Source organism: Tachypleus tridentatus, chromosome 1 (assembly GCF_004210375.1).
Source record: "Tachypleus tridentatus isolate NWPU-2018 chromosome 1, ASM421037v1, whole genome shotgun sequence".
In the NCBI taxonomy this organism is placed as follows: domain Eukaryota; kingdom Metazoa; phylum Arthropoda; class Merostomata; order Xiphosura; family Limulidae; genus Tachypleus; species Tachypleus tridentatus.
The window spans coordinates 133,325,941-133,339,405 of NC_134825.1; the positions used below are offsets into that span (position 1 = coordinate 133,325,941).

The 13,465-nt window shown below is 31.4% G+C and overlaps 1 protein-coding gene across 1 annotated transcript in view; it reads left to right on the forward strand.

Moving 5' to 3' along the window:
- Positions 1 to 13,465, forward strand: part of LOC143233166 (KICSTOR complex protein SZT2-like) — a 211,072-nt gene that overhangs the window by 59,289 nt on the left and 138,318 nt on the right. The window contains exons 11-16 of the mRNA XM_076469126.1: positions 7,669 to 7,810; positions 8,491 to 8,563; positions 8,786 to 8,882; positions 9,219 to 9,377; positions 10,808 to 10,951; positions 12,067 to 12,132. Coding sequence (XP_076325241.1) covers positions 7,669 to 7,810; positions 8,491 to 8,563; positions 8,786 to 8,882; positions 9,219 to 9,377; positions 10,808 to 10,951; positions 12,067 to 12,132 — 681 coding nt within the window. The remainder of the gene's footprint in view (positions 1 to 7,668; positions 7,811 to 8,490; positions 8,564 to 8,785; positions 8,883 to 9,218; positions 9,378 to 10,807; positions 10,952 to 12,066; positions 12,133 to 13,465) is intronic.

The window sequence follows — 13,465 nt, forward strand, 5'->3', positions numbered from 1 at the left end:
TTTAGTTATTTATACAGGGTGTTTCCAGTCACTGTGCACTTGTATATTTATTAACAGACAAAACTGCACAGTGACTTTCGAACACCCTGTAGTGTTACATTTAACATATAACATTGAATTTTTTGGATAGTAATAACTGCATTGGTTAAATATGTCAGATATTGTACAAGAAGCTTTAAATGTGACAGTTCTTCTATGTTGCCAAGTAATTTGTGCAAGCAGTGTCAACTTCAAGTGTTCTTGGTATAAGGACTTAAAATACTGCTAACAGCAGCAATACCCAACTGGTGACCTACAACAGTGTGGTTGTACAACTTTTTGTAGTTTACCTTGTAATTAAGGCAATTTATTATTAATTATTATCTTAACTTTTCAGCAGCTCTTGCATGAATTATATTTTTAAGGTGCTGTTTTTTAGTGTAGCAAAATCATTATTTTTGACAAGTAAGAGTAATTATAAAATTGCTTGCCAATATGACAGTTTTTACTTATTATTATTTTTTGTAATATTGGGCTGTATTGAGGTATGTTGTATTTCATTGACAGATTTAGCCTAAATATATGTTATATTGGCAGTTAGCTTTTACCATTATAAAAAGCAATGAGAAACTATTTCATGAAATGTATATATATAATTTTTTTTATGTGTATTTTTATGAATAATGGGTGCAATGTGTTTGTGTTTTTCATATAGCAAAGCCACATCGGGCTTTTTGCTGAGCCCACCAAGGGGAATCGAACCCCTGATTTTAGCATTGTAAATCCATAGACTTACCACTATACTAGAGGAGGGGGCATTTTTTTCATGTGTATTTTTATGAATTATGGGTGCAATGTATGTGACCTGTAAAATATATTTTTATTTGGGAAGCTGAGCAACTATGCCTTCATTGATATTTTTTACATTGTTCTTTTGATGTTGGATGGTTGATATTAATTAAAATTTATTAGGATAAGCAAGATATGTTGGAAGAACAGCAAGCATGCAGTTATTAAAAGAAAGGATGTTTTTTTGGGTTGTATAATACAACAGCTAGTTAAGTATACTCATATATTAAAAATGCATTAAAAATTGCATAGGTGTGTTTTATCTGTAGCACAATATTATTAACTAAGCAGAATATACTTTTCATAACAGCTAGAAACTTTCACTTTAGCTCTGCAGTTAGCCCTTAATATTGGTTGGCAAATTTAGAATGCTTCATTTTGCTGAGTGGATCACAACACCAACAAAAGTCGAGATAGAAAATCATTTTAAAATCTGTCCAGTTGGAATCTCGTTACATTGTACACTTTTAATTGCAACATTTATTTTGTTTTGAATACTTCTTGCAGCAATTCTACAAATAACCATTGATCCCTACTTTATTTTTACTGTTAACTTGTTCAGTTCCTATATGCACATGTAATGGACACATCTATCAACTTTTAGTAGAGCCACATCCCTGATAACTATAATATTTAGAATAATTAAAACTACGAATTTATCGAACGTAATCCTTACTTTGGCCTATAAAGCTGCAAAAGTAGGGATTAGATTTTACAAGTTAGTGATTATGCATTTTAATTATTATACAAAGTAATTAAACGGCAGGATTCCAATTTGTTTTAAAATTGATAATTTTTAATACTCCATACTTTTTCATGTTATTTGTATAAAGTATACACTTTTCTAAAGGTAAAGTGTAATTATATTAATTAATTAAGTAAATTAATATTTATTAATATTAGCTCCATCTGTTGGATTAAATTGATTGAAATGATATTTAAGTAAATGATGATGTGTTTACTGTTCATATAAGAAAAAAATGTTTTATATATTTATCATAATATCAAAAGTGGATGCCCACAGATCATTCAGGTAAGCTGAAAATATCTTGCAGGGATAGTTTGAGCCACCTAGAGACTAGCCTGCTAACATGATCAAGCAAGTAGATAGTAGATGAAAAATCTGCTGTTTTAGAAATTTTTGGTTTGTTATGCCAGAAATTTTATTCACCTTTTTAGCATAGTGTGTATAAATGTATGTATGTATAATAAAAATGAATTATTAATATATTATAAAACTAATATTAAAAAAAACAAACAAATGTATGAATGCTAAGTTGTGAAACAAAAGTATTGAAACCAGTTTTAAATAGTTTGTTATTTCTGGTTGTATGGTAATTTAATTTTTATTGTATTAATTATTCAACTCAGATTTGAGCCCGACACCTCTTGCAACGAGGCAAGTTCTTTAACAGTTGAACTAGAGTTAAACTTCTGAAATTTGTGAGTAAGATACTTTTTAACAACATAAGTTAACACATATGCCCCCTTCACAACTGAAGCCCCAAATTGGACACAAGTTTTCTGTGGTTATTTTTCAGTTTTTTTATTTTCTCAGTTCAGTTGTGTACCAATACTTTCTCATCATTAGGTGAGCATTAACCAACTGACTTAAAGGATTAACCTATGATTTCTTGATGGTAAAGGCCTTTTTAGAAATTAAATTATTGCATTTACTATGAAATAACAAATTATTTATTTTATTCACCTACACATCTCTTTATATTTTTCTCATATAAACTTAAGTTTAAAAAAGAACATAGAACAAGTGAAATATAATTCAGTCATTTTATTCTGTGATGTCTCTAGTAACATGTTTAAGCCACTGGCCTGGATAATAGTGTATTATATTTTGTTTACAAGAGTGATTATGCATAATTGTGTGCCTTTCTACTCTGTAGACAATGTGAAGATACTAAGCATACATAACTATTGAATGAGAGTAAATTAATTTCAGCTATTTTTATTTTGGAAAAGTTGTTCCTTTTAAAATATGCTGAACTAAAACTTATATGAGAATAAATATGACTTTCTGATTATCTTTGACAAAAGTCATTTGTTATTTTCTGTTGCTTTTATGTCAGAGCTAGAGTTTTGGTTTGTAATATGTTCCCTCGATGTGTATTCCAATATTGTTACCTACATATGTTCATAAAATATGGAAAGCACAATCGTCCTAGTCGCTTAACAATTAACAGTCACCTGACCTGCAGCTGGACTCTGCAGAGGATCTAGTATAATCTCTGGCCTCTTATAAATGAGAACTGAAGCAGCATGGAAAGACTTGGAAGAGTCTGCTGAGGATATATGAAAGAAAGTGGGAATATGCACTGAGACAGTGCATCAAGGTGGACAGCGATCTGCGTCCAGACATCTGGGCGAATTCATAATCACATCTAGTGATGAACCAACACCAGATGCTAGGAGACACATCTTCTATGCCATCATAAACAGGATGCTCAACAAGCTGAATAGAAGATTCTCTTTTGATGCCTGCAGTGTTCTGATGGGTGCAACTGCATTGAACCCCAAACACTCCACATTTCTGGACAAGCAAGCACTCTTAGGAGGAATGGCAGCAAACTATGGTGTGGCAGAGGATGACCTTGCAGTGGAGGTCCACTAGTTGAACTGGTTAATTGCCAGGAAGAAAGACAAGGGGCAGGAAGTATCCACACCATTGGAGCTTGCAACCATGCAGGAGCCATACAAGGATGCCTTCATGGATCTCCACAAACTTGTATGCATCGTTGTGACCCTGCCTGTCACTTCAGCTGCCTGTGAGAGATGTTTGTCTGAAGCTTCTCAAGACATAGTTGCACAACAGCAGTGGTAACAACCATATCAGCAACCTTGCTGTCATATCAGTAGACTCCAGGAGGGAAAAACAACTCTATTGATACTGTAAAAGACACATTTGCTGCCAATCACCAGAACAGGTGTATTGTTTTGAAGTAATATTGACTATAACCACAACATGGTGAAGGATAGTTAGCCTGATAGTGACTTTACTTTTCCTCAGTGTATTAACTTCACATGGGATAATTCCTTTCTGCTATGTAAACTGTGTTTCACTGTTCTCTAGGAACTTGATCCTGCCATCTTATGTAAATCATCAATAGATGATTGTGTAGCAGCAGTAACTAACTGTATTGCCCAAGCAGCTACTCAGTGCCTCTCCAAAACCTCGACATCTTTCCAACAACATCCCTGCCCTTGATGGAATTCTGCTTGTTCTATAACACGAATAGCTCAGAAACATGCTTGGGATAGATTTCATAGATATCCCTTGCTTTCAAACTCCATTGCATTTCAGCGAGCCCGTGCACGGGCTCGGCAAATTAGATGTCAAAGCCAGAATGAATCTTGGTTTAAATACACCTCCAGCATTTCTTCAACCACCACTTCAAAAGTCATATGGTTGCAAAGTCTACAGTTGCAAATGGTCTTTTGTTGATCTCATATCTTTCACATCTCATATCAGTCATCAAACATAATGTTTATTGAGCAGCAGCTATCAGCTATAAACTTCAATCAATTGTATACTTAAGTGGAACACAGCAAATGGTTTTTAACTTTCTTTCCCTAAAACTGTTTGTGTGCATTTCTGCTGCTAACGGGGTATTCATCCAGATTCGGAACTTCATATTGATGACGTTGTACTTCCTGTCGTCCCTGAGGCAAAGTTCTTGGGTCTTATATTTGACTGTAAATTGAACATTATTTCCCATATCAAGCACCTTTGTGTCAAATGTAAAAGAGCACTGAACATCCTCTGTGTCCTCTCTTCCACCTCTTGAGAAATGGATCGATACTCCATGCTTAAAATTTATTGTGCCTTTATCCAATCCAAACTTGACTATGGGTCTATGGTTTATGGTTTTGCCAGAAGCTCAGCACTGAAAATGTCGGATCCTATCCATCTTCAGGGACTTCGGCTTTGCACTGGGGCCTTTCCTACTTCTCCAGTCCAAAGTTTGTATGTGGAGTCCCATGAACCCCCTCTCTATATTTGCTGTTTGAAACTGTCTCTTATGTATGCTTCTAAACTTTGCTCCTTAACACAGCATCCCACTTAGGGTTGCATTTTCCATCCTCAGTGGGCCACACTCTTTTATAATAGAAATTCTGCCATTGTTCCTTTTAGCCTTTGTATCTGGGTACAATCAGAAAAATTGGATCTATCTTTGAATAGCATAGCAGTACCAACAAATCAGCCTCTTCCACCATGGCTAATTACTATCCCCAGCTGTGATCTATCTTTGAGTCATCTGAGGAAGGCCAGTACTGCTGATTGGAAATATTGCTCTCTATTTGCTCAACATCTTTTCATCCATTTCCATATATATATATGGTTCAAAATCAGGTGACTCTGTAGGCTCTGCCATGGTTTGTTACAGTTTGGTAGCACACAGAATCCCCTCTATAGTTTCTGTGTTCACTGTCAAATTGTATGCTATTTCCCTTGCTCTGAATCATATTGAAACTATGCAATATACGAGTTGTATAATCTATACTAATTCACTCAGCTGTTAGTTACCATCCTATTCTTATCAATATCCAAAACAAACTGGCCCATCTCTCTCTGTCCAGTTTTTTTGGATACCAGGTCATGTTAGTATTCATGGGAATGAACTAGCTGACAGAGTGGCAGAGTCCATCAGCTCAGGTTCTGTTGCTACTGTCCTTGTTCCATTCATGGACTATGGTCCAGTTATTAAAACCCGACTGTACATCAGTTGGCAGTCGATCTGGAGTGAGCACTAAAATAATAAGCTTTTTCAAATCAAGCCTTTGTTAGCTCTTTGGCCATTTTGTTTCTGTAAAGATCGAAGGGAGGAAATTGTTTTGGCTAGGCTGCGCATTGGTCACAGCTTTTTAACTCACCACTTCCTTTTATCTGGTACTGATGCATCAATGTGTGGTCTGTGTGGCATTCAGGTCACAAGCCTACATATTTTATTTTCATGCCATTGTTGCAACCAAGAACAACAATGCCATTTTAAACATATTTTTCAGGTAGGTTTGCCCTTGACATTAGATGATACTGGCTGACTCACTTTTTTTTCATTTTTAAGAGCCATTGATCTTTTTAACATAAGATTTTTATTGGACCATACACTGTTTTAGCAGGATTTCTTTTACACATTTTAACTTTTATTTTGATCTGCAGCCAGAACTGGAAAGGCCAACTTCAGGTGACTGGCAGCTTCAGTCTTTCTGGCAGGTCTTAATTTTACATATTTTATGTATTTTTATCTTAATTTCCATATATTGTTATAGTATGCTACATCTTGTTTGGCATAGATAGCCTAGTAGCTTTGTGCCAATAAACATTAAAAACCTACCTACCTACCTACCTACTTGCAATATTTTAGCAGAAAACATCCCACATATTACATCTTCATTTTACAGTTGGCACATTTTTCAAACTCATTCTCAGGGGGTAAGAAAAATAGCCCCTCAGAATAGTCAGTTTGGGTTTTTTTGGAAGGTGAAGCCATTGCTGTTACAGTATTAACTTGTTACATTTTTTTGTCTAACAACTTCAGTCATTGGTTTAAATATGGGACAAAATTACTAATCATTTGGGAAAAATCTGGATTTAAAACATTTTGTCAGGTATCTGAAACTCAACGTTTCAAGCCAAATAATTCATTACTTGATACAGGCCAAAATATGTTTGGACTATTGTGGATTTACCATAATAAACTGACTTTTTTGCACATATATATTAACAGAACTTGCTATTACTATAATATGAATTATTACTGATGACAGTAAGGTATTAAAGTTCTGCTTGTGGAGAAAACGATGTTTTGGAAATCTACAATTTGATGTGTGAATAGAGAAGTTTTGATGTCTGTCTGACTATTATTGCTGTGCTTAATTAAGTAACCATAAAAACAAAGATGGAAGTGTACGAGTCCTTGGTTATCTAATCTTCCTTATTTTATATTTAAACTCTCATTGCATTTATTTTTTACATGAACTCAATGGCTTTTAAACCATAGAATAAAGAGATATGTTTATTTTGTGTTTTAGGTATGTTGAGTATTACATGTGATTCTTAACAGTTGTCTCAGTATGCATTGATAGATTATGGAAGAAATTCATCTGAATAATTTGAGATTATCTCCATTTGTTTTTTTTTATCTTATGAATAAAAAAGTTTTTAAATTTAAGATGAAGGTTATGTCATTTCAAGAAAAAAATGCTCTTATCATGAATAGTCAAAGAAATTATTGCTCAAATATCTTAACATGCAAGTGTAATAAATTAATAGTGTTTATGGTAAATGATTTTGAAGTTAAATTATCAGAGGAAGTTGAGTTAGTCAATTATGATCAAGTTAGGAGAGAGAGAGAAAAAGAAAAGGTTTTATTACAATTAAAATGGAAAATGATTCATTTAAAATAAAGGTAATTTGATGAGAAACTAACATATTTAGGGAAGAATTTGTGTAAGATATATTGGAATTTGAAAAATACAGGGAATGTTGAGTGTTGAATCTAGGTGAGAAATAAAGATGGTTAAAAAGAAAATTTTCAAACATTTTATTTTCAAATTACAATACATACTGCCTTTTTGTAATACTTAATGTTAAATATTTACTTCCACTGACTTTATTCTAAATTGCATATAGGAGCTGGGGAAGTAAGCTTACTATATCCAGAACATTGCTATTCAGTTTCTGAGCAGGTAGAAATTATTTTTTGATATAGAGTTGAAAGTTCAGTGAGAGGAACTGTAATGTTAGAAATGTATTAAAAAAACTTGTGTTTGTAAATGTGTATAAACTTCAAGTAACAAAGTCAGAATATTATTGTTTCATTTCAGGAATTGTAATTTTTATACAAGTCAAAACCAACCATTTATTAAGAAGAGACAACTTGAGACCAATCTTGTTGCACCTTTATCCAGTATTTTGTCTTGTAGACTTGAGAAGGTTATACTGTTAAGAGTGTTAGTTTTAGGAAAGGTTAGTTTATTGTTCTTCACACTGCCAGTGAAATGTTGTGCAAAATATGAAACTCATAATAGGTTGGGGACAAAACCAGAACTTTGCCTAAATCAATAATATAAACCCACAAATATTTATGTAACAAGTTTTTGCTTAAAATTAAAATGTAACATTTTCAAACAGTTGTTGAAGTCAAATGAGGAAAAAATGGTTCAATGTAACATACTTCATTCAATGTAAACTTTCATTATTTGGTTTCTATTATGAAAAAATGAAATGCAAATTTATTATGCTATTTTTATTTCCTTTTTTTTCATCTTGCAGCATTCTTATTTCATTAAATGTGCTGTTTTATTAATCATTATTAAGTAGCTCTCTTAAGTTTACAAGTTAGCAAATTGCAAGTAAAACATGTTATTTTCTGCTCTGAAAATTCCATCAAATATTTGCATGTATTTTTTTTTTTAATTCTTTAATGCAAAATTTTTGTTAGGATTTTTGGTAAACTAAATGTATTATATATGTAATGATTGTTCAAAATTATAGTACTGTTGCACAATAATAATAGGAATTATCAGTGGGTACTAATCATTCATATTAGTACTGTTATGATTGAGAATTTATTTCCCAATAAACAAAAATTTGTTCTTGGTTCCAATCATTTTGATTTAACTGAAAAATCTGAACTTGTTAAACAGGAAGTACTATTGTTAGAATATCTTAATTCATACATCTGTGATAATGGGGATGCGACTTCATGCTGTAACAAAAGTAAAGAATGGTGTTTCTTTTAGAAACATGTTGCAAGTACTAATTTAACTCGTAATTGTTTGTTTGTTCAAATTTTTATGGTAGATTGCAATGTATTGTATTTAGTATATTAAAAACAAGCATATTTATATTTTTACTTCTGTACTGATATATATATCTCAAGTTTTGATGTGTACACACACACGTTTCAGTACTTCATTTTTTTATTGACTTGGTTTTTAGGAGACGGTAAGATTCAAGTTAGGCTTGTTCTACCCTGGAAGTCAAACATTATGTTAGAGTATGTAGTTCTTGCTGCATGGCCTCCACGATCTAAGAAGTGAGTTGTTTTCTGTGTGTATAATGCAAGAGCTCTGTAAAACGTTTTTTATATCCATATGCTAACAGTAGTAGCTGTTAACAAATTTTAATGATTTTCAATAAATATTTACATACTGTTTATTGGGTTCATTTTAACAACATTTTTAATTTTTAAAGAATGTAACTATTTTTTCATAAAGTGATTTAATTTGTACTGACCCTAAAAAGTGTTTTAATTGGTGAAATTATTTAGTTGATAGATACAACTGATAGATGGGTTCATATTTCTTGCATTGTACATGCGATTTTTTTAATGTCACTAAAAAACAGTTGACATGTTTTATTTTTGTGAAAGTGATCACCCACCTTGTTCTGCTCAACCTGAAAGTTGCCATTGTGAACTGATTGTTGAAGGAAGCTATGACTTCCTTCATGATGTCACATGTGTGAAAAAGCCTATCAAAAGTTTTTATAGAGAAGCTGTTGTATGTAACTTCTGGAACACACTGAAAAAGTAAGAGACCATATCTAGTTTTTTTTTCATTATTTTTTGTGTAATGACATTTAAAAAAAATTATTTATTATTTCAAATGTGTTAGTTCAGACAATTTTTAGTTAGCTGTTTTAGATTAAATTTATCACCAAGACTTAGATTACAAAGAGTGGCTTTCTTAATTTCTGTCAAATTAATTAAAAATTGTTTTATTTATATTTTCTTATTAGCTGCTGCTTTTTAACTGAGTAGCTATCAACTGTTATTTAATGAAGGCTTGAAACAAAATTTGACCTTTTTTCTGTAAATGTTAGCTTATTGATGGATTAGCAGATTGTGTTTTGAGGTGTATACTCAGGCAGTATGTCAAGGAGCTGAAATGCATTTGCTAAAAGTGAAAATATTAATGAAATTATTAGCAACTAAAATGTTGAAATCAGTAAGAACTTGGACTACTAGAAATGAACTAAACTTTTAAATACTGAAACTTAAATAGCTTTCCAAGTTTATAAATATTTTCACTTTTAACACTAGCATTTTAGTTTCATGTTAGAATGTGTGTGTGTGTGTGTATATATGTACGCATCAGAACACTGTTTTAATCTAAAGAGTGTTAAATGTAGTATTTGACCTCTAGTTGAAGTAATTGAATGTTTGAGATAGAAGGGCTTGTCCAGTAACAACTCGTATTATGTCAAAAGTTTTTTGTGTGATTCCAAATAGAAGTATTTATAATGGGTAATATACAGTGGAATTATTTGCTGTTCCAGATCCTTATACATGTGTTTTAGAAAACACATTGCTTGTGGGTATTTCGTGTGTGAATAATACCTTTCGTTTGTGTATTAGGAATTAATTTTTCACATTTTATAACCTCACTGTGTGATATACGCATATCTGATAAATTATTTTTTAATTTTTTAATAATACATATCAAGATGAGATGAACATTGAAGTTTCATTCTGTTTACTGTTATGATGCTGATAGTTTAAGATTTTACTACGTTTATAAAATTTTATTTTAACTTTTTTAAATTACCTGTTTCACCATTAATTAGCTTATTGTTATGTCGGTAAGTTCTAATACATATGTTGTGTGCATAAATAACTAAAAAGTGCATTGCATCAAGTTTATTTTGAAATCCAAGTATTTTATTGTTCAGTGCTGAATGTGAAAAGATTTTAAAAATGGTGAATAAAAATATTTTTCACACAAAATTCTCATAACATGTCTATAATGAAATTAAAGATTGTGACATCAGAAACAAGTAGGACTTTTGTAGTTTCTTTCTTGTTTTTGCATTTCCTTTTTGCATTATGATGGAGGAGCAAAGATCTTAAGTTTTAATGTATGCCAGGGTCAGTACCTGAAGAATCATTGTTTAAATTATTTTACACTTTTTTGAAAATTAATTTTCTTACAATTAATGATTTTTGCTCTCTTGTTTCAGCCTTTCTCATACAGATCAGCTTTTGGCTCACCTTCATTCATTCACATACAACTCAGTGTTTTATACTATTCTAGACAGCATAAAAAATGGAGTCCCTCTCTTCTGCTTACCACCAAACACATCCAAACCTATCTTGTTCTCCAAGTAAGCAGATGTAGTAATTTATGACTTCCTGTTTGAAAGAATGTCTTCTTATTTAATTAGTTATCTAAAGTTTCCTCATTTCATTTCTTTTAGGTTAAGTTCTCTTTACAGTAGATGTTTGTAGCTTATTGCCAATAAATTTGAGAAACCAACAAATGGCAACAATTGCTGCATGCTCATGCACATTACGTGGTTAATTACAGCAGTTGAATCCAAAACATGGATACAAAGAGACAATTATTTATCGTCCACAGTTATTATAAAATACAATTCACAAGATGTATTATTTGTTTCTGCTCTATTTTTACAATATAGTCATTGATAATGTAACATTGTCAAGTACTATCTTTAATGCTAAACTCACAATTCTGCAGTCCAGATCTATCTGAATACATTTCTCACTTACCTGACATACTTTAACTTAAACTGCATTGTGGTTGTGTATTTATAACCTAACTGAGTACTTAGACTTTCTACACATTGGGATATTATCTAGTAATAATATTTGATCAAAACATTGAGAAAAACTTAGTTCTAGTAGTATGATGCATTGATAAAAGCACCAAACCATAACACTTGAACTACATGATAGATGATTCACATACGGTTATGTAAATAAATCTGTAGAAAACTATTTCTTCAAAAAATAACTACATTTAACACTCACATTAAGCATGAAGAGTTGTGTATATCTGTAAGCTGCCTTAAAATTACATTTTCATAATATCTGAAGATTTTCTATTTTATTTTACTCTCTAGTATATTATTAGCCTTGATAATATTTTAGGATATAAATGTTAGTTCACAAAGTTTAATTTGTAGTTAATATTCTTGATTTGAATACAGTAATGATGCATTAATGTTGTTGATGTATGTTTGGTATTTAATAACATTAAGTTAATATAATATTTTTGTTCTGTTGCATATATTTGCAGTTTTAATTTATTACAATGAAACAAATTATTTTCAGGTTGATGTTTAGGCATGTTCAATGTAAGTATGCTAAAAATATTATCTGGATAGTGAAGTGAAATTCTTGTTACTCACTTCATTAAATAATTCATAACACAATAAATGTATGATTGGTTAGTGTAAAACTTAATTTTATTTCTTAGGAATTCATCACATACACAGTTTGCTTCATTTTGGAAACCTATTTGTATGCTGGATAGTAATGTTTGGTAAGAATTTTTATATTTTTTATCATAAAAAAATGTAATATGAATTTCTGAACTTTACACTTGATAAGAAAAAAATTATTCCCGTACTCTGAATTTTTATACTTTTTTTGCTTCTGTTAAGTATCTTTAAATAATTAGTAGGTTTCCTAAAAAAAGTTTGTAAGTTAGTTTGCGAGTTTTAACAGTCAGCATTTGGACAGTAATCATTTTCATTTTGAACGAGATTACTTTTACCTGTAGCCAATGATTCTCTATGCATTTACAGAATAAGAATAACACTGTCTTATATACCAACTCGGATTGTTGTTACGTCTTCAAGAGTGCTATTTCATGTATTTTTACTGCTATTTACAGTCTAGTTTCAGCCATGTTAATGTTGTGCTTGTTTGATTTCATCTGTGCTTGAGTTGGATTTCTATAACCTATTTCTTAATAGTCTAATGCTAACTGCATATGACTTATGACATTTCTATTGTTGTGCAGCACACAGGCTTCTTTTTCAGTTCCAGTAGCATTTAATTCACTAAAGTTTATTTTGTGCAAATTGGTGCCTATTTGTACTACTTTTTTTGCTGTTAAAAGCTTTAGGAAGGTCACCAAAATCGTTCTGTAATATTATTCTTTTTTATTTTCTATTTAATAAAAGCAAAATATTGTACTAGTTTCCATTTCTAAATCATACTAGTTTGAACATAACTATCTGTCATCCTTCTATTGAAAGGAATCAGAGACGTATCTCTAAATGATGAACATAACTATCCCATTTGCTTGTTTTTTCTTTCTTTCTTTCTTTCTTACTTGTCTAAACTGTTTGATCCTGTAACTTGTGCATGAGGCACCTTTTACATGTTATGTTCACTTATTTTGTATAGCAGTTGATTATACTTCTTACAAGGTTTTCATGAATGATGATTTTCAAATATGAGTACTTTGAAACATCAGTTTTTTTTAAGTGGCTGCTGAGTATTATTGGCTTTCACTTTTTAAGTTCTTGTCTTTATCACTCGTCGTCAATGTGCCTGCAGTGCCAGTTTTTTATTTGATAATTTCAAAATAAGAACTTCTTGAAGTCACTTGCAAAAACTGTTTTTTATTGTTTTTGATATCTCTTTAATATTGCTGTATTTTTCTATGAAAATTTCTTTAAATATTTTTATTGATTTCTTTAATTTTTCATAAATTGTGAAGTTATTTTCTTCTATTTGATCTTGGTTGAAGAGGCTTATTCTCTTTTGAGGACATTGAACTTTGTAGGGCATAGTTTCTTTTGATAGTACCTATTTACACTTTAGGTCTTTAGGCCTTCACCTCTTAGTGGAAGAAGTCTAGAGAC